This window comes from Urocitellus parryii, chromosome 5 (genome assembly GCF_045843805.1).
Source record: "Urocitellus parryii isolate mUroPar1 chromosome 5, mUroPar1.hap1, whole genome shotgun sequence".
NCBI classification, from domain to species: domain Eukaryota; kingdom Metazoa; phylum Chordata; class Mammalia; order Rodentia; family Sciuridae; genus Urocitellus; species Urocitellus parryii.
The window spans coordinates 58,553,343-58,574,918 of record NC_135535.1 but is presented as its reverse complement, the minus strand read 5'-3'; the positions used below and the strand labels follow the sequence as shown (position 1 = coordinate 58,574,918).

General features: G+C 39.4%; 1 protein-coding gene, 1 long non-coding RNA gene and 2 other non-coding genes across 4 annotated transcripts; all 4 read right to left on the bottom strand.

The window, feature by feature from the left end:
* Positions 1-464: 464 nt before the first annotated feature.
* On the bottom strand, positions 465-8,602 carry Atp5f1b (ATP synthase F1 subunit beta). The gene is made up of 10 exons (XM_077798370.1): positions 8,435-8,602; positions 7,785-7,967; positions 7,373-7,547; positions 6,526-6,647; positions 6,089-6,273; positions 4,794-4,952; positions 4,569-4,691; positions 3,361-3,573; positions 2,628-2,829; positions 465-736 (listed from the first exon to the last, which is right to left on the bottom strand). The coding sequence occupies exons 1-10, from the start codon at positions 8,559-8,561 to the stop codon at positions 636-638; spliced, it is 1,590 nt and encodes a 529-aa protein (XP_077654496.1). The 5' UTR covers positions 8,562-8,602; the 3' UTR covers positions 465-635.
* On the bottom strand, positions 6,367-6,437 carry LOC113189632 (small nucleolar RNA SNORD59). The gene has a single exon (XR_003301669.1). It is a non-coding gene; the product is annotated as a small nucleolar RNA SNORD59 (small nucleolar RNA).
* On the bottom strand, positions 7,644-7,718 carry LOC113189633 (small nucleolar RNA SNORD59). Its single transcript, XR_003301670.1, has one exon. It is a non-coding gene; the product is annotated as a small nucleolar RNA SNORD59 (small nucleolar RNA).
* A 10,804-nt stretch (positions 8,603-19,406) lies between the features above and the next one.
* On the bottom strand, positions 19,407-21,263 carry LOC144254856 (uncharacterized). Its single transcript, XR_013343616.1, has 3 exons — positions 20,895-21,263; positions 20,702-20,726; positions 19,407-20,416 (listed from the first exon to the last, which is right to left on the bottom strand). It is a non-coding gene; the product is annotated as an uncharacterized LOC144254856 (long non-coding RNA).
* Positions 21,264-21,576: the final 313 nt, after the last annotated feature.

Below are 21,576 nucleotides of genomic sequence, written 5' to 3'. Positions count from 1 at the left end.
CAAAAATGAATATGGGGGGGAGGGGTATAGTCCCTTTTGTTTGAGACAGGGTCTTGTTAAGTTGCTCAGGGCCTTGATTAATTGCTGAGGCTGGTTTTGAACTTGCAATCCTCCTGCTTTAGTCTTTAAAGTGGCTGGGTATAGGAATGCACCAACAGACCCTGCAATCCCCTTGATTTTTAACCAGAAGTAGAAATGTGCTATAAAGAATATGACAAAAAAAAAAAATTTGCTTTGGACAAATGCCATAAAAGTGCCAAAGTTGAGGCTCTACCCAAATCACATTATCCATAGGAACTCCTCATAAGATTCACAGCTCAGGGACTGGGGCTGTAGTTCAGTGGCAGAACGCTTGCTTAGCATGTGTGAGAAACTGGGTTTGATCCTCAGCACATTCAAAATAAACATTCATAATTTAAACTTCAGTTCAGGTTATATTATTAAAACCAAGAAAAACACTCAAATTCTGAGGGGTGTACATTTTATTGGAAACCTTAAATACTCTTCAAACAGAACATAAAATGTATTCAATCAGGCTCTTGTGTGGCCTACACAAAAAACTGTGGGTTTTAGGATTAAAGGCAAGGAGAGGGAAAATACACTGGATGAGTGCTTAAATTTGGCAAGAGGACCTCTCACGATGCATGCTCTTCAGCCAGTTTATCAGCTTTTGCCACAGCTTCTTCAATGGGTCCCACCATATAGAAGGCCTGTTCTGGGAGATGGTCATATTCACCTACATGAGGAAAAAAAAGTCCAATTAGTAAGAAGTGGAGGGACATCAACTTTACGAAGTATGGTATACACCTCACCACTTGAGGTCAGCAGTCAGACTTTCAATTTGTGCCATCTAAGAAAACGTTTTTGAGGGCAGGGGGAAAAGAGTCAAATTCAAAAGAAGACATGAATATCCACTTATAGTGGCACACCCCTGTAATCCCAGCTATTCAGGAGACTGAGGCAGAAGGATCAAAAATTAAAGGCCAGCATTGGCAACTTAGCAAGAACTGTCTCAAAATAAAAAAATTACAAGGGCTGGGACTCAATGGTAAAGCACCCCTAAGTTCATCTCTAGTACCCCCAAAACTTATGAGGGGCTAGGATTGTGGCTCAGTGGTAGAAAGCTTGCCTAATGTGTCAGGTACTGGATTTGATCCTCAGCACCACATAAATAGATAAGGGTATTGTTACATCTGCAACTAAAAAACTTACTAAAAAAAACAAAGGGCTGGGGATGTGGCTCAGGCGGTAGCGCGCTCGCCTGGCATGCATGAGGCCGGGGTTCGATCCTCAGCACCACATACAAAGATATTGTGTCTGCCGATAACTAAATAATATTAAAAAATTCTCTCTTTAAAAAAAAAAAAACAGGGGGCTGGAGATGTGGCTCAGCGGTAGCGCGCTCGTCTGGCATGCATGCGGCCCGGGTTCGATCCTCAGCACCACATACCAACAAAGATGTTGTGTCCGCCGAGAACTAAAAAATAAATATTAAAAATTCTCTCTCTCTCCCCCCCTCCCCCTCTCTCTCTCTCTCTCTCTCTCTCTCTCTCTCTCCTGTCTCACTCTCTCTTTTTTAAAAAAAAAAAAAAAAAACAACACATGAGCAAGGGCTAGAGCACTTGCCTAGCATATGTGAGGGACTGGGTTCGATCCTCAGAACCACATATAAACAATAATAAAAGCCCATCAACATCTATTTACTTATTAACAAACAAAAACACACGAGCCAGTTGAGATGGCACAAGCCTGTAACACCAGTGGATTGGGAGGCTAAGACAGAAAGATCATAAGTTCAAAGCCAGCCATAGCAATTTAGTGAGACCCTGCCCTGCACAGCACCACATAAATAAGGGTATTGTTTCAGCCATTTCAAAAGGGGGCTGGGGATGTGGCTCAGTAGTAGAGTGCCCCTGGGTTCAATCCCTGTTACCCAACAAAACAAAATCAACACCACCACAAGAGGAGGACAGGAGATGTGACTCATAGGCAGAGCACTTGCCTAACATGGACATTAGGCCTTGAGTCTGAGCCCCAGTACTGTATAAGAAAAAAAAAAAAAAAAAAGAAAACATGGTTTGGAATCATATATCTCAAGTTCAAATTCTGGCTTTCCACTTTTCTGGCTGTATGATATTAGGATATGATTAATTTTAATTTTTCCTGTGTGCCAGTTTCCTCATTTGTAAAACAAAGTAGTAATGCTTTCCCTCTAAAATTGTAATTCACTTAGAAGAGTATCTAGCACTGAAAAGGGGCTAGAGTGCCAAGTAATATATGTCACATGCTCAGGAAGTTAACCAGGTATGAGGGTGCATACCTGTAAGAGGTTGAGGTAGGAGGATCAGAATTTGTGGCCAGCTTGGGCAATTTAGTTAAGACCCTGTCTCAAAATAAAAACAGCTAGGGATGTACCAGTGGTAGAACACTTACCAAGGTTCTGGGTTCAATTCTTAGTACCTGTGCCCTACCCCCCCAAACATATTTTAAATAAAATTTGTGGGAAATAGCTTATTTTCTCAGTAAAAAAAAAAAAAGAAAGAAAGAAAAAAGAAAAAGTATACATTGTGGAAACAGCACACAGCTTTTAGGATTTTGGTTTTTCAACTTTGTACTCAAATTCTCACCTGCCAAAATCTGCTGGAATCCTTTGATGGTCTCCTTCAGGGGTACCAGCTTCCCCATATGACCCGTGAAGACCTCAGCAACTTGGAATGGCTGAGACAAGAAACGCTGTATCTTCCGTGCACGGGAAACAGTCAACTTGTCTTCCTCGGAAAGCTCATCCATACCCAGGATGGCAATGATATCCTGGAGGGATTTGTAGTCCTAAGAGAAAAAAAGGCCTCAGCAAGTATTCATATTCCTTTAATCTAGACAAAAATCTAAGAACAGAAACAAACTAACAGAGGGGAAATTAATGCTCAGGGATAATGAGGGTTCTCAGCCAAGTTCAGTGTTTTATTCCCCTTATTTTATTGAGTACTATTTTTTTTTTTTTTTAAAGAGAGAGTGAGAGAGGGGAGAGAGCAAGAGAGAAAGGAGAGAGAATTTTTAATATTTATTTTTTTAGTTCTCGGCGGACACAACATCTTTGTTGGTATGTGGTGCTGAGGATCGAACCCGGGCCGCATGCATGCCAGGCGAGCGCGCTACCGCTTGAGCCACATCCCCAGCCCTTGAGTACTATTTTTTTTAAAACAAGGGATTCCAAAGTTAAGCACCTAGAAACCCAAGAAATCTCATTAACCCTATCAACTTTCCTTACTCCCAAGGAAATCACACTAGGAAAGATCTAGTCCTAATATACTTTTCAAATTCCTTCCATCACTTTAGGGTCACTGATGACAATATAATCACCTGCAGGATCTTTTGCACTCCACGGGCAACATCATAATGTTCACTGCCAACAATATTGGGATCCATGATTCGAGAAGTGGAGTCTAGAGGATCCACAGCTGGATAGATGCCCAGCTCAGCAATCGCACGGGACAGCACAGTGGTAGCATCCAAATGGGCAAAGGTAGTGGCAGGGGCAGGGTCAGTCAGGTCATCAGCAGGCACATAGATAGCCTAAATTGAGTAAAAAACCCATATAGAGCAGCAAGAACAAAATTAATTCCATTTAAACCATTCCTTTTATGGACCTCTCTTTATCACCTCACTTCATCTTTATAGCTTTAAATATCTACCTCAAGAGTTTCAATCCTAATACCTGCCAGGTGAGTTTATAGATTATCTGGTCCTTCTAAGTCAGGGTGTAAGAATTTTCATTGTCATTTTTGCATTTAATCCTACATTTTAACTCTATTGTAATAATACCAACTTTTACAAATTAAAAACAATAAAATATACTTCTGTACCACTGCAATAGTGTTTAAAATGATTCATGATGTAGCCAAGTGTGGTGGCACATGACTAATCCCAGTAACTAGGTGGGTGAGGGAAAAGGCAGGATTATCAGTTCAAAGCCAGCCCCAGCAATTTAGCAAGGCAGTAGGCAACTTAGTGAGACCCTGTCTCAGAAGGTGGCTCAGTGATTTAGTGACCTTGGGTTCAATCCCCAGTTCTAAGGTGGGAAAAAAATTATTCAAGAGGGTTGAGATAGCTCACTGTTAGAAGGTACTGAATTTAATCCCCAGCACCAAAAGGAGAAAAAAAAATTTTATATATATATATATATATATATATATATAAAAAAAATGGAATTTATTATAATTTAGCCCCATGTTTTATATAATTTCACCATATTTACCACCTATATATGTTTAAAATTTGTAGTTCAATAACTGAGTAAATATTTACTAGTCAATTTCCATGTAGTTTGAGAATTCCCTTAGGCTAGAAACCAATATTTTGTAATCAATGTTTCATGTATACCCTCAATTACTTTAGATGTCTGTCTCTTAACCTTTCAGAATCTTCAAAATGCAAAAAAGAATTTTACACATTATCCTAGCTCATAAACCCAGCCCCCAACTTAAAAGCCCTTTTTGATGTAATAAAGTTTCATACCTCTCTACAAACCTTTATACAAATTAAACCTTCATCCACTTACTTTTTCTTACCTGTACAGAGGTGATAGATCCCTTCTTGGTAGTGGTGATTCTTTCCTGCATAGTACCCATGTCAGTGGCCAGGGTGGGCTGATAGCCTACAGCAGAAGGGATTCTGCCCAATAAGGCAGATACCTAAGAAAAAAAAAGTGTGGTCTCAGGTGTATAAATCTTTAGGCTGTCTATACAATCCCACAAAAAAGCTCAATGAATCTCCTCTCAAGGATGCTCTCTCACCTCTGAACCAGCTTGGGTGAAGCGAAAGATGTTATCAATAAACAGCAGTACATCTTGACCTTCCTGGTCTCGGAAGTATTCAGCTACAGTCAGTCCAGTCAGAGCTACCCGGGCACGAGCACCAGGTGGTTCATTCATTTGACCATACACCAGCGCTACCTGCAGTAATTATGCAGTCAGAAAATGTGAGAGGAGTATGGAAGTTACATACCCAAGATTTCCCAATTAGAGAGGAAACCAAAGATTCTCCTTCTCAGGTGTCAAACACTTTTGTTTGCAAATTTCTTTTTCCTATTAGACATTCAGTTCAAAACAGTAAAATATTTTCTTGTATTAAAAAGGCAAAAATTCTCAAAGCAGGAAGAAAATACTTTGGAGACAAATCTAGCTGGGTGCAGTGGTGGTTTTGCTGGAAATCCAAGTAATTTAGGAAGCTGAGGAAGAAGGATTGCAAGTTTGAGGCTAGACTCAGCAAGTTAGTGATAGCCTGTCTCAAATTAAAATATTTATTTATTCATTCGCTTGGGTACCTGGGACTGAACCCAGGTAAGTTGTTCAGGGACTCCCTAAGTTGCTGAGGTTGACTTTGAACTCACAATCCTCCTGCTTGAGCTTCCAGAACCACTGTTTCTTTTTTTAAATTTTAGTTGCAGATGGACACAATACCTTTATTAATTTTTATGTAGTGCTGAGGATAGAACCCAATGCTTCACATGTGCTAGGCAAAGGCTCTACACTGAGCTACAACCCCAGCACCCTCAAAATTTTATTAGTTTATTTTGGTAGTGGGGATTGAGCCCAGGGGTGCTTTTACACCTAAATTACATCCCCAGCCCCTTTTTAAAATTTTTATTTTGAGAAACGGTCTCACTAAGTTGCTCAGGGCTTTTCAAAATTGCTGAGGCTTGCCTTGAGTTTGTTATCCTTCTGCCTCTACCTCCCAAGTCACTAGGATTACAGGTATGAGCCACTGCACCTGGCTCAAAATAAAAGTTTTAAAAACAGCTGGGGAAGGGCTGGCATGGTGGCTCAGTGATAGAGCGCTCATCTAGCACAGAGGAGGCCCTGTTTGAATCCTCAGCACCACATATAAATAGATAGATAGAAAAAGGTGTTTTTTCCAACTACTTCCAAAAAATTTTTTTAAAAAATTAAAAAAAAAAAAAAAACAGCTGGGAATGTAGTTCAATGGTAAAGCACACCTGGGTTCAATCTCCAGTATCATCTAAAACAAGGGTTTAGCTACCTAGAGTTTTCTGACACAATTACTGTGTGAAATTCAGTCAAGTGCTCACCTTGGAGGTAGCATCTTTCAAATTGATAACACCAGATTCAATCATTTCATGGTATAAGTCATTGCCTTCACGGGTCCTCTCACCAACACCAGCAAATACAGAGTAACCACCATGGGCTTTGGCAACATTGTTAATTAACTCCATGATCAGCACTGTCTTGCCAACTCCAGCACCACCAAAGAGCCCTAGAAAAGGTGTAAAAAAAAAAAAAATTAAAAAGAGTTCTACATTCCCAAATTAAGCAAACCTCAAAACAATTTGCTTCTTTCCATCCTTTCCCTTCTCAGGAATGGCATCTGGCTTCAGCAAACTCAGAAGAACGAAAGTCAGAAGCTACTCATCAGTGAGGGAAAGATATCAATACCATCTCAGTTTGGTATTGATAATATCCCCCTATCCCATATAGGTTTGATAATATGTACCCACCACTAACATACCAATTTTGCCACCCTTGGCATAGGGAGCTAGCAGATCCACAACCTTGATACCAGTCACCAGAATTTCCTGCTCAACACTCATCTCAATGAACTCAGGAGCCTCAGCATGAATAGGAGCAAACCTGTTAAGAGAAAAGAGAACCATCTATATTCACTTTGTTAAGAACAACTGAAGTCTTAAATATTCCTATCAATTCTCAAGTCCAATCTTTCCCAGAGGATCTAGTCTACATTATAGCTAAGTTGTCATCTAGAGTCTAGTTTCACTTTCTGAAATAAAGGAGACTTCATCTCAGGAACAAATAATCCCATTCCCTGACAACTGTAACTATCAAAGTTTCTCCTACCTAATAACATTCCTTCACATATCAATAAGAAAACAAAGCTATACAAGTTTTTAAAAATCCTCAACCTAAGCCATAAACATTAAGCCTTTTTAATAAAAGTGAGATCCTAAGAATCAGTTCAACAATCAGAACTATGTATCCTTAATTTCTTCAGGAAAAACTACATCATGTTGTTTATTTTTTGGTACTGGAGACTGAACCCAGAAGAGCTTTATCACTGAGCCACATTCTCAGTCCTTTTTATTTTGAGACAGGGTCTCACTAAGTTGCTGAGGCTGACCTTGAACTTGATACCCTTCTTCCTCAGTCTTCTTCACTGCTGGGATTACAGGCCTGTACCATGGTACTGGGTAGCATCATGTGATTTTTAACCATTAAATACATGAGCATCTTAAGTATTCTTTTGTAAGAAAATGTTGCTTTATTAGATGTCACCTTAATGTGTAAAACTCCAAGAAAAAGCAGTTCTTTTGTGAATAGATGCAGCAAGAGGAACTTACTGTTTGGTTTTGATAGGACCTCTCTCATCAATAGGCTCTCCAATGACATTCATGATTCTGCCCAAGGTCTCTGGACCAACAGGAATTTTAATTGGCGCACCAGAATCTAAGACTTTCTGACCTCTAACCAAACCTTCTGTCCCATCCATTGCAATGGTTCTTACTGTGCTCTCACCTGTCGGATAAAGGTATTGCAAGGTTATACAACGGGTAAGTACCATAATACTTAACACAGTGTAGCTGGTATGAAAGACCTAAGACAATCAAGGCTCCTTCTCAGTATCTGAATTTGGCTTCAGCAAACTCAGAAGAACGAAAGTCATTTTGGTAAAATCATCACAGAAAGGAGACAGCCTGATTTCAGCGGTATCTGGATTAATCAGTCTTCTCTATTCTTAAACATTCTACTTACCTAAATGCTGGGCCACTTCCAAAACCAGCCGGGTCTCCCTGCCCTGCACTTCCAGGGCATTTAGGATAGGTGGTAATCCCTCATCAAACTGGACATCCACTACTGCACCGATGACTGCCACGATACGCCCGGTGGCTGGGCCTGCCTTTGGCGACGGAGATGTTTGTGCTGCATAGTCTCTGGCTATTAGAAAAAAATATATATTATAAAAAGAGGGACTCAGTACATCCAAAGTATTAACAACCCACAAAGAGAGGCGAATTCAACCCAGGCTGGGCCTCCTTCCGCTTGCACGGAAGGCGTGTCCAGGGACTGGGCCGCGCAGCCATTGAGAACGCGCCTGCACAGCTTTCCATGTTCATGCACAAAACCATACTATTCCTGAGTGTAGAACCATCGTGCCATGGAAAGGTCAACGCACCTGCTCGCATTTTTCCATCACACAGAGCCCGTTCTCCAAGACAGGACAGTACTTAAGTTGAAGAAAGGTTCCTGGATGATTTCCTGTTTTCCCACCGTTAGAGAGCAGGACTCAACCCTTCCCATCCTTTTATCACTACAGGATTCCTTAGGCCCAAGCTACGATAGGTCTCTGGCTCAAGGTCATAAGGAGGCAGAATTGAACACGGTTCCTAGGGGAAAGCACTTACCAGGCTGGACCGCTGCCGGGGCGGCCCGCAGTAAAAGCTGGGCTTGGGGTAGCGATGCCGAAGGGCTGAGTCCCCGCAAGGCCCCGGAGGCCGACGCAGCGGCCACACGACCTACAAGACTCAACATGGCGGAGTACGCGTAGAGACTGAATGCGGCAGCTGTCCCCGCCGCCTGCAATCCTGCAGTTGGGGCGAGGCCTATTCTGCTGCAGATTCATCCATTGGGTAGATTTACTGCTCATCATTTTAAACTCTGTTTCTATAGGGTAAGACGCTTTCACCTTCTAAACCATTGGTCAAAACTGGTGCTAATCAGAAACTGCTTCTATTATTGGAATTGCAGCCCTCCGAGCCTTGAAACCTAATTGGACCACAGAAATGTCAGTTGGAGCGAGTACTTGGCGGAACTACGTTTAGGAAAGGGGCCGAGTTCCTGTTGGAAGTGGGCGAAGCACGTGAACTGTCTTTGCCTGTCCTTGAGATCTCTCCTTAGGTAGGACTTTGAGCTGATTGATAGCCAGAGGGGTGAGATTACCTAAATCATGCGTCGGGAAGCTTCACTTTCAGGTGAACCTGGCGACGTGGAGAGCTTTTTCTATAATCAAAACACGCTTTTTCTTTCACATACTGTGATTGGAAGCTCCCAGGAGGCTCAGCAGATCAATAACCTGGACAGGATCTTTATCACTAAAATCTATACAATAAAAGAAACTAAAGTAACGAGTCATTTAATAGATGTATATTAGGTTTGAGTAGAAAACATAATTAAGATTCAGGACCTTTTTATTTGGCAAATGAGCAAACAATACAAAGTGTTATGATTCTTGGTTAGTACTGGTAAAGTGCATACATGGTAGAGAAAGGAGAAATTTGGGTTGCCTGAATCTGTAGGGAAATTCCCCTCAACTGTGAAATGTGAGTAAATTCTTAGGGTAAAGTAGAAAGCAAGGATTTGCACGCATTTGCATGAAACGGTATGATCCTTTTGTGGAACTGCAAGTGGTTTGTTTGAAAGGAAAAAGCCAAGATAGTGGCTACTCGGGGTATATAATAGCTCAGTAGCACAGTGTCTACCGCACATGTGGGAAGCCCTGGGTTTAACTCCAACAAGGAGGAAAAAAAAAAAAAAAGAGGATAGTAAAGAAATTAATTATAGAATGAGATAGGAGATAGGAATGGGGGCTGGGCAAATATGTGTGTTCCTTCAGACTGGGAAATAACAAAATAAACAGTCTCTTTTCTTGAAGTATTGATTGTATTCAAAGATATTTTGGGGTAGAACTGCTGGGGCCCCCTCCCTCTTTTTATTTTTGGTACCAGGGATTGAACCCAAGAGCAATTAACACTTAGCTACATCCCCAGGCCATTTTATTTTATTTTTTTAATTTTGTAGTTGTAGATGGACAGAATGCTTTTATTTTATTTGTTAATTTTTATGTGGTGCTGAGGATCGAACCCAGTGCCTCACACATGCTAGGCAAGCGCTTTGCCACTGAGCTACAGCCCCAGCCCCCATTTTATTTTTTTTGAGACACAGTCTGGCTAAATTGCTTAAGCCTAAGATGCTGAAGCTAGTTTTGAACTTGTGATCTTCCTGCCTCAGCCTCAACCTCTATTCTCATTTTTCTTCTTTTTTTTTCTTTTGTTACATGTTACATATATTTAGATGTTGGTGAACCTTTATTTTATTCATTTATTTATATGAGGTGCTAAGAATTGAACCCAGTGCCTTTCACATGCTAGGCAAGTGCTCTACTATTGTGCCACAATTCCAATGCCAGTTCTTATATTTCTGATCACAAAAAAATTCTACACTGTTGGACTAGACAAAACAGATAAAACAAGGAGGGAAAAAAATGTTACTTTTGAAGTGCTTCTGGAATATTCATCTGGTAATCTTGCCTACTAAGAAAACCAAGAGATGCCAGGTGTGGTAATGCACAACTGTAATACCAGCAGCTGGGGAAGCTGAAGCAGGAGGATTGCAAGTTCAAGCTAGTCTCAGCAATTTAGGGAGGCCCTAAGCAACTTAGCAAGACCCTGTCTCAAAAATAAAAATATTAAAAAAGGGTTGGTGAGGGCTGGGGATGTGGCTTAAGTGTTAGCACACTCGCCTGGCATGCGCGAGGCACTGGGTTCGATCTTCAACACCATATAAAGATAAAATAAAGATATTGTGTCCACCTAAAACTTAAAAAAAAGGGTTGGTGATGTGGCTGACTGATAAGTGCCACTGGTTTCAATCCCTGATACCAAAAAAAAAAAAAAAGAAAGAAAGAAAGAAAATGAAACAAACCACGACAACACAAATGTGTGAGGATCAGGTAGAAAAAGGCAAACCAGGGGCTGGGGATGTGGCTCAAGTGGTAGCGCGCTCGCCTGGCATGCGTGCAGCCGGGGTTCGATCCTCAGCACCACATACAAACAAAGATGTTGTGTCCGCAGAGAACTAAAAAATAAATATTAAAAAAATTCTCTCTCTCTCTCTCTCTCTCTCTCTCTCTCCCTCCTCTCTCTTAAAAAAAAAAAAAGAAAAAGGCAAACCAGCAAAGTAAGGGGCAGAAGAATAAAATGTAGATCCAAAAACACAGGATTAAAAATCAAGAATGAGGAGTAGGGGGCTGGGGATATAGCTTAGTTGGTAGAGTGCTTAGCATACACAAGACCTGGGTTCAATCCACAACACCACAAAAAAAAAAAAAAAAATGAGGGGCAAGGTTGTAGTTCAGTGATAAAGCACTTGCCTGGCATGGGTAAGGCACTGGGTTCTATCCTCAGCACCACAATATTTATTTATGTATGTATGTATTTATTTATTTATTTTTAATGGATGCAACAAGCTTCTTGTTATTCTTTTTTTCCCACATTTTTATTACTGTCTTTTTTTTTTTTAAAGAGAGCGAGAGGAGAGAGAGAATTTTAACATTTATTTTTCAGTTTTTGGCGGACACAACATCGTTGATTTTTGTATGTATATTTTGCGGTAGCGCGCTCGCCTAGCATGCGTGCGGCCCGGGTTCGATCCTCAGCACCACATACCAACAAAGACGTTGTGTCCGCCGAGAACTGAAAAAGAAAATATTAAAAAAAAAAAAGAAAGAAAGAAAATGAGATGTAAGTATTAAAAAATAAATAAAAAATAAGGACTGGGGTTGTGGCTCAGTGGTAAAAGCACTCCTGGGTCCAATCCCCAGCACCCCCACCAAATAATAATAATAATAACAAAAATAATTAACTAAATAAAAAGGGCTTCAGATGTTGCTCAGTGGTTAAGACTCCTGGGTTCAATCCCTCATACCAAAAAAGTAATAAAGGGAAAAATACTGTTTGGGATTATTGTGTTTTTATTTTAAACAAAATCAATTACTTTAAAAAAGGCACTGAAATCAACTTATTCCTTTGTCTTTCTGCCCAGAATGGTAATGTGTGATCCACTTATTTACTACCTATGGCCTCAACTATTTCTCATGTAAAAGAACAAAGATACTTCTGTATCATAGCCAAGAAATTCTGAGTTTCTCACTTGTTTCTTTTTTTTTCTTTTTAAATAAATGATCTTATTTTTTTAATATTTATTTAGGTGTAGATGGACACAACACAATGCCTTTATTTATATGTGGTGCTGAGGATCTAACCCGGGTCCCGCCTGTACGAGGCGAGCGCTCTACCGCTGAGCCACAATCCCAGCCCCTCACTTCTTTCTTTACAGCAAGCAGCAAGACACAATCTCACATTTTTAAAAAAAATTGTACAACCAATTTTGGTTTTGGCCAAATTAAGTTTTAATAATCAAATACATTTATACTGACATTTGAACTAATCCAGTTTTCCAAGAGATTTCACATAAATTTCTAGGTAACTGAACTCATAAATTTATGAAATTTATCACATATTCTTTGTCCTCTTAGCAGATTATCAAGTAATTTAACTTTTTCTTGGGCAGTCAAGTTATTCATTAAACAAATTTTGTGTCACACTGCAAGGTCACATGCTTTAAATGTTTCTGAGGTGGGTGGAAGAGATGTTTCTCCATAAAGAGACCATTATACTAAAACTTGAGAACTATTAACTCTTTTGCTGTAGTTTACTTTCAATGGCCTCTCTCCCATTTTTGAAATCAGATAATCTATTAAATATATAGACTAAAATAAAGAATAAATTTGAGGGCTGGGAATGTGGCTCAGGCGGTAGCGCGCTCGTCTGGCATGCGTGCGGTCCGGGTTCGATCCTCAGCACCACATACAAGAAAGATGTTGTGTCCGCCGAGAACTAAAAAATAAATATTAAAAAAAAAAAATTCTCTCTCTCTTTAAAAAAAAAAGAATAAATTTGAAATTGCCCGTAACAGATTTGCTGAATAAACTATAAGTTTACCTGTTTTGGTCCAACTTTGTACTTCCTGACTGAGACCCAGATTATCCAAGTGATATTTATATAAAATACAAATTATTTTTCTTGGGAAAATAGGCATGAAATCTGGTGTTTTCTTTTTTTTTTTTTTGCAAGGGAGGGGCGCGCTTACCAGGGATTGAACTCCATCACTGAGCCACATCCCCAGCCCTATTTTTCATTTTATTAGAGACAGGGTATGAGTTCTTAACACCTTGCTAAATTGCTGAAGCTGGCTTTGAACTCAAGATCCTCCTGCCTCTGCCCCCTGAGCCACTGGGATTACAGGCATTTGTTCTTATCAGATATTAATTACAGGGGCTAGGGTTATGGCTCAATGGTAGAGCGCTTTCCTAGTATTTTCAAAGCCCTTGGTTCAATCTCCAGCATCACACACACGCAAGTTAACTACAAAATAATTGTGCCCTGTAGATCATAACTGGAAACCTTAAAAAATTTACATTATGGCTATATTTTCCACAAATTCCCTGTACTACTGATAATCCACAGTTGTCATATCCCCACATTATTTCAGTACTGTGGTAATACTTGACATTTTCTGATAATTGACTGATTATTCTGATAAGTGAATTAAAATTCCATAAAAATGTAATAGTCCCCCGACATCCATAGAGAATATGTTCAAAGACCCCACCTGACCCCAGTAGATACCTAAGTCTTGGATACTACCAGATCTTATATTATAGACTGTTTTTCCTATACATACATTACCTATGATAAAGCTTAATTTATAAATCAGGCACTGAGATTACAAACTAATAAACTAGGACAATCATTATAATATACTATTATAAATTACATGAATGTGGCCTCAAAATATCCTATTGTACTTGGGCTGGGGATATAGCTCAGTTGGTAGAGTGCTTGCCTTGCAAACACAATGGCCCAGAGTTCGAAACCCAGAACCAAAAAAAACCCAAACAAACATTAAATAACAACAACAAAAATCCTATTGTACTCTACTTATCCTGCTTATGATGCAAGATGATATGGAGTGGTGTGAATGATGTAGACACTGTGACATAATGGTAGGCTTACAAATTACCTCATGTTGGGGATTACTGTAATAATCCATTCAGTATTCTGGCTTTAGAGACCCTTAATCTCTTATTCCAATTAGTTTTTCACACTCACATTTCACTTAAGCAGCCATTCCCCAACTTTATCCAGAAATGTTGTACCTCAGAAGCCCAATTATTCCCTTCTTGAACCACAATTTTGGGGTGTGTTTACTACTACACAAGAATACACAAATACATTTTAGGTGCACAGGAATAAGTCACACTAACTCCAAATCTCATTCTCCTCCCCCCTAAATAACCACCAAACAAAAAAATATTTTACATGGTTTGGGGTATGGAGATACAGTTCAGTGGCAGAACACTTTCCCAGCATGTAGGAGATGATGGCTCAACACCCAGAAGCACACAAAAAAACAAAAAATAAAGTTTTATATACACCTCCTGCCCTATTGCGGATTGAACCTAGGGGCACTTAACCACTGGGCATTTTCCCAGCCCTTTTCATATTTTTGAGGCTGGCCTCAAACTTGCAATCCTCCTGCCTCAACCTCCCAAATTGATGGAATTAAGGCATGCACCACCACAGATGGCTCATCCCATTTACTTTCTATGAGATTTCTTATGTTTGTATTTTGGAGAATTTTATTAGTATGGAAGTGTCTTTTATTGACTGTGGGACACATTATGCCATAAAAGTACATGTAATAACATTTTTAATTAATGAATGATCATTTGGGTTGTTTCAAATGGTGAGTACATGCAACACTTAATGAAAAAAAAAAAAAGGGCTGGGGATGTGGCTCAAGCGGTAGCTCGCTCGCCTGGCATGCGGCCCGGGTTCGATCCTCAGCACCACATACAAACAAAGATGTTGTGTCTGCCAAGAACTGAAAAATAAATATTAAAAAATTCTCTCTCTCTAAAAAAAAAAAAAAAATTTTAAAAATTTAAAAAAGCTTGAATATGACATCACTTTTTATACTACTTAGTATTTCTTTAATACAGATTCCTTGAAATAAAATGTTAGCTTAAATATATCCATTTAAACCACATTCTGACCAACTTCTAAAATCATCTTGCTTATTTACCAGTCTCCAGCATTCTTGCTGAAACTTTCTTTTTAAATGTGGCAATAAAATTGACCTTAATTTGCATTTCCCTAATTACTAATGTGGAATAGTTTACACACACACACACCATTTGGCAGTGCTAGGAACACCCAGGGTCTTAGCCATATCCCAGGCCCAGATGGAATATTTTCATGTTTATCCACTATTTTTTTTGAGAATTTTTTAATATTTATTTTTCAGTTTTCAGTGGACACAACATCTTTATTTTATGTGGTGCTGAGGGCGAACCCAGCGCCCCGCACATGCCAGGAAAGCAGGTTACCGCTTGAACCACATCCCCAGCCCCCACCATTATTTCTTCAGGAAATCACCTATTCTTTTATTTTGGCTATCCCCCTACCCTGCCCCTTGTAATTCTCCTATCTTAGACTCCTGAGTAGCTGGGACTACAGGCACATATCATCCTAAGCTCTCATATTTAACAAGGTTAAACAGTTAATTTTTAATCATCCTTTGAAAGATTTCCCCTTATCATCCTAGGAAGCTAAGAATGGAGTCATCTAAATCTTTACAATCCCATATGGAGGATTTACATTTAGTAAAATTAAAGCTTCTCAGTCACATCAATTTTTCACATCCTCAATGTGCTAGCTGTTACCATTATCAGACACTGGAGATTAAATATTTCCTTCCAGGTGGATGAGATGGCACATACCTGTAATCTCCATGGCTAAGGAGGCTAAAATGGGAGGATCTCAAGTTCAAGGCCAGCCTTGGCATCATACTGATGCTCTAAGCAAGTGAGACCCCGTCTCAAAAAAATAAATAAATAAAACAAAAAGGGCGCTGGAGATGTAGCTCAGTTGGTAGAAAGCTTGCCTTGCATGCACAAGGCCCTGAGTTCGATCTCAAGCACCACAAGAAATAAATAAAAATAAAAAGGGCTTTGGATGTAGCTCAGTGGTAAACTGACCCTTGGTTAAATCCCCAGTAACCCTCCCTCTCCTAAAAAATATTTCCTTTGTCACATAGTCATTTGTATACTACTTAGTATACTACTACATTGCTAACATACCTCAGTAGGAAAAAATGCACCAGAATCTGTATATAAGATCTAAAACAGTGGTTGTCAAACTTAAGGCATACCTCAGAATCCTGAGGGGCTGGATAGATTAATGAACCTTGCCCTCTCTTCCAAGTTTCAAATTTAAATGTCTGGGGGTCCAGAATCAGTATTCCTGGCAAATCTGGGATCACAGTTGAGAAATCATTAAATTTAATTATTTGCAATCCCAAATACACACAGACCTATGAAAACTTATCTTGGGATTGGATATACACACCCATATAATCACAAGGTAATCCATGATTTTGATAAATTCAGAACCACCAGGTTGAATATGAACCACAGGACTATAGAAACAGGGAAGAAAGATGAAGCCATTGGATTTGAGGTTAAGAAATTTAAGCTGTAGAAACTGGGGATGTAGCTCAGTGATAGTGTAACTGCCCTGGGTTCACCCCAGTGCTGTAAATAAATAAACCAATTTGGGCTATATGAGCAAGGAACATAATCCTAGGTGCTTATGAGGATGAGGCAAGAGGATTACACATTTGAGGCCACCTGGGTCTTATCTCAAGACAAACTTAAAAGGGGGCTAGGGATGTTGTTTAGTGGTACAGCATTTGTTTAGCAGTAATTCTTATAGGGTTTTCAACTCAAGCTGACAATATGAGTTGTAAACAAATGAGATGATTTGCTTTTCACTTTAGAAATGATTACCTGGCTTGGGCATGGTGGCACATGCCAGTAATCCCAAAGGCTCAGTAGGCTGAACAAGAAGGATCACAAGTTCAAAGCCAGCCTCAGCAACTTAGCAGGGCCCTAAGCAATTTAGCAAGAACCTGTCTCAAAACAAAAAGGGCTGGGGATGTGGATCAGTGATTAAGCATCCCTGGGTTCCATCCCCAGTACTCTCCCAATCAAAAAAAAAAAGACTACCTGGTATAAAGTGCAAAGTAAACCTGCCAGTATCCTGAGTTGTCATCAAGCCCTAATGACCAACAAATCTGTGCAATCTGGACACTAATGCCAGTGTCTAAGTTTAACCCTTAATCTTTATCAAGTCTGGAATATTTAAATTATTTCACAAACTTGTTTCCTTACCCACAGACCCACCTGCAACATGCCATTTAGATAGTCTCCACCACATCAGGCACTTTACTAAGGACCAAATATCTTTGGGATATACAATATCCCTCAATGGTAGGAATAGATATGCAATACACAATAATCAACTTTGGGAGTTTCAGCATAGTGATACCCTGTCTCAATCACAGGCACACCCACCCTCCACTCCCTCCAAAATTGGAATCACATTAAGGTATAAATATATATTTTTAAGGTTTTGCTTAGTCAGAGATGAATACAATAGCTTTCTTTTTTAATGTGGTGCCGAGGACTGAACCCAGTGCCTCACCCAGTGGCTAGCGTTCTACCAGTGAGCCGCAACCCCAGCCCCAAGGTAGTTTCTTAATGCTTATAGATAAAAGAATTGGCAGTAAGCCAGTGAACTTCTAGAACTGTCTTTCCAAGAGAATAAATAAGAGTCTAACAGTTTCCCCATTTAAGCTAAGAACTATGGTACACTTCAGTTAAGCAGATTCCTTTAGCATCCTCCAGATAAAGTTGAAACTACAATCTAGGGCTTTCCTGGGTGTGATGGCACTAGCCTGAAATCCTAATAAGGAATTCTTCATGAGGCAGGAGAACCCCAATTCCAAGGTCAGCCTTGGCAATTTAGCAAGGCCCCAAACAACTTAAGAGAAACCCATCTCAGCCTCACTATAGCTTTGAAGAAACAGCATTCCTTTAACAGGGTCAGAACCTAAGCAATATTCTCCCCACCCCCAAATACTAAGGGTACTATAACAGTGAGCCAAATAGCTACATCCTCAGGTATTGCTAAAAAGAACTTATATTTGAATTTATGATCTCCAGTCTGTTTCCTAAAAGCCACTGTGATTGCAGGCATGTGCCACAATCACATGTGCCTAACGTATAACCTCTCTTTTTTTAGGGTGGGATGGTGGGGAGTAAATCCACTGAGCTATATCACCAGTACTTTGAGACAGGGTGTCACTTACGTCGCTTAGGGCCTCACTAATTTGCTAAGGCTGACTCTGAACTTTTGATCCTCCTGCCTCAGCTCCTGAGCACTGAGGTTATAGGTGTTTGTCTCTATACCTAGCTAGTACTTTTTATTTTTTAAAGGAGAAACAGGGTCTTGATAAATTACTGAGACTGACATGAAACTTGAGCGCCTCCTGCCTCAACCTTGAACACAGACTGCAGGCATGTGCATGTGCTTAGTAAACTCCACTTTTTTTTTTGAGGGGGGGGGATTAAGGACTGAATCCAAGGGAGCTTAACCATTAAGCCACATCCCCAGCCTTTTTTATTATTTTTTTTTTAAAGAGAGAGTGAGAGGGAGAGAGAGAGAGAGAGAGAATTTTTTTTTTTAATATTTATTTTTTAGTTCTCGGCAGACACAACATCTTTGTTGGTATGTGGTGCTGAGGGTCGAACCCGGGCCGCACGCATGCCAGGCAAGCGCGCTACCGCTTGAGCCACATCCCCAGCCCCGCCTTTTTTATTTTTGAGACAAGGTCTTGGAGAGATGCTGGCTTTGAACTTGCAATCCTCTTGCCTTAGCCTCCTGAGCTGATGGGAATAAAGGCCTATGCCACCATGCCCAGTGAACTATACTTCTTTAAAGGATCAGACTGAGGGGCTGGGGATGTGGCTCAAGCGGTAGCGCGCTCGCCTGGCATGCGTGCGGCGTGGGTTCCATCCTCAGCACCACATACAAACAAAGATGTTGTGTCCACCGAAAACTAAAAAATAAATGTTAAAATTCTCTCTCTCTCTCTGTTTAAAAAAACAAAAAACAAAAAAAGGATCAGACAAATGCAAACTGTTCCTATGCCCAGGGCCCCTAGGATTTTCTAGTAGCATTCCAAAATGGTTTTGGATATCACTCAGTACAGTCATACCAAATGGAAAGAAAAAGTCTTAGTTTTCCTTTGAAATCTCTACAATTCCTTATGTATATCAACTATTTTTTCCTCAAAAATATTTGTTCCCATGGACTAGCCTATGAGCTGCCCACATATAGCATATCACCTGAGGGACTTATGTTTGTATCTCTAGCACTAACACTTTAAAAAAGTGCTGAAATACAAAGCATTTCTATGCTATGATAAATACAGAAGCTGTTAGGGAATGAAACTGCCAAAATGCAGAAGCCCACAGATTTTAGGAGGACAACAGATTTAGTTTTATTTCAATCAAATCACAACACTTTCTTTTCCAGCCACTGCAAAGTTCAGCTACAATTTTCTATTACAGATTAACTTTTAAAAGGTTTCCTGTGACATTACAGCAAGCCTCTTTTTTTCCCCAAACAGAAAAACAGCCCCAAATTCTTCCTCAGAAATAAAAACTCAAATTCCAGTAAATGGTAAATACATGAATTTACAGTAAACCAGACACTTAAAAGGACAGCCAAGAAGTCTTCCAACAGTTTATTAGAAAGAATGTAGACATTTAAAAAAATCCCCACTGTCATGAACATAAATTGAGGTTTTCAGCCAGATAAGCTGAATTAAAAAAAAAATAAAGAAATAAAAAAATCCAATAGTGTATTAACATTTTTTCACTCATTTGCCATACTGACAGTGCAAATACAAATCTGGTCTAAATGTACAGACTCTCAAGCAACAATGTACAGTTTTCTTCGTCCTCCATGCTAAGAGATGTAAAAGCTTAAGGGCCAAACAATACCAAATGTATAGGCTTCAAAAACCATCTAAGTTAAGGGCATTCACTAGTTTTAGCTAAGATACATCTGGAACACTGACAAGTAATCACTTACATACAATAATATGCAGTAAATTTTCTGAAAAATAAACTTTAGTGTAACAATCCTGTAGGGTACACCAGAGGAAAGGCAGGTTATCAGTTTAAGATGTCAGCCAATTTGTTTCAGCCACTCTTGAGTCCATATCTTAAAACCTAAAATTTAGTTATCTTTCCCTAAGCTGAGAGCTTCCTATCATGTCAGTAATTATATTATAAAGTAAAGGAGACAGGTGAAATGTTTTTACTTATCACAACTGCGTTATCAATTGCCTAGGACCTCAACAGCTTCATGGAAGTCTGGGAAATGTTCATGCATAAGGATAGTGCCTTAGCTGACTTAAATTTGCCCCATACAATGGTACATTATCAACCCTTAGTGAAGCCTTTAAAAAAGGGGGGGGGGAACAGGTTGAAAAATGGGTTAAAGGAGGCAAATACAGCATCTGCCTTTAGAGCTATAACTCAGGAATTTTCTCAATTATGAAATCTTGAAGAAGTAATTTTCTTTCTCAAAATCCAGGCGACGACAATATTCCTTACTCCAGATCTGGCATTTCTGAAAGGAGTTTTAAAACATTAGTATAAATCCCAAGGGAACAATGTACTGATATTATTTTCATAGGAAAAGCAGCCAAAATAGAATTGAAAAGTTTCAGCCTAGTGAGTAACTGCTTGTCACTAGCTCAAATTATTGACATTTTCTACCTTGGCTATTTATTCAATGCCATAAAACTTCATTTTTCTACCAAAAACCATTACCAAGCTGACATCTCTACTTTGAAAGTTTGGCCTTTGACATGAAACATCACTGTATAAACATACTTTTCATGAAAATACTTACTTTCATCATCACTGTCTTGTGAATCCTATAGAATGAGAAATAGAAAAAAAGTTACCCAGCTGGTCAAATAATCCAATTATCTAAGCAGTTTAGCTGAAGAAGCCAAAGCACTTTATTTAACTAAAGTACCAAAGATATACAGTTATATTGAATAGAGGAATTTAATCAGTGAACTTAAGGTATACTGGCTTACTAAGGAGAATGGATGTACAGCAGAGGATCTAACTTTCTGTAAAAATTGGTGTGTGCTTCCTGGTGAGACTTTAGCACACCCTTTGAATTCTTCCATAAACTGTCCTCTTCTCTCTTGGCATTCGATGAAAAGAAAAATGGCTCAATACAAAGGTCAATGAAAACAAATTTTAATTCTAGATACTAAAATTAAAATATTTTCCAAACTATATTGAATAATTTTCTAGATATCAACAGAATGCCAGAAGTTGAGAAAATGGTCTAATTAGTATATTTTCCTCTTACAGATTTATAATGTCCGTCTCTTTACTTTTACACCTATTTAATATTTGCATTCTTAATCAGATTAAGTAATCCCTAAACTTATTTTTTGGGGGGATGCATGTATTGGGGATTTACCTGAGCTACATCCCTAGCCTCTTTATTTATTTAAGAGACAGGGCCTCATAGTTGCTAAAGGGCTCACTGAATTGTGGAGGCTGACCTTGAACTTGTGATCCTCCTGCTATAGCCTCCTAAGTCTCTGGTACTTCAGGGGTGCATAATAGCACTCTACCCTAAACTTACTCTTAATTGAATAAACTATATGATGAGGGTATGCAATGATTCTTATGAAATCCAGCCCTTTAGGAATGGTCCACAAACACCAGTTCCCTAGTAGGTACCCATCTATCAAAAATGCA

Excerpts from the sequence above, each read along its gene's own strand:
- Atp5f1b (XM_077798370.1), bottom strand. The coding sequence starts at position 8,561 with ATGTTGAGTCTTGTAGGTCGTGTGGCCGCTGCGTCGGCCTCCGGGGCC. Across the intron at positions 3,574-4,568 it reads GATCTATCACCTCTGTACAG|GCTATCTATGTGCCTGCTGA; the intron begins GTAAGAAAAAGT and ends TACTCAATTTAG. Across the intron at positions 2,830-3,360 it reads GAGTGCAAAAGATCCTGCAG|GACTACAAATCCCTCCAGGA; the intron begins GTGATTATATTG and ends TTTTTCTCTTAG.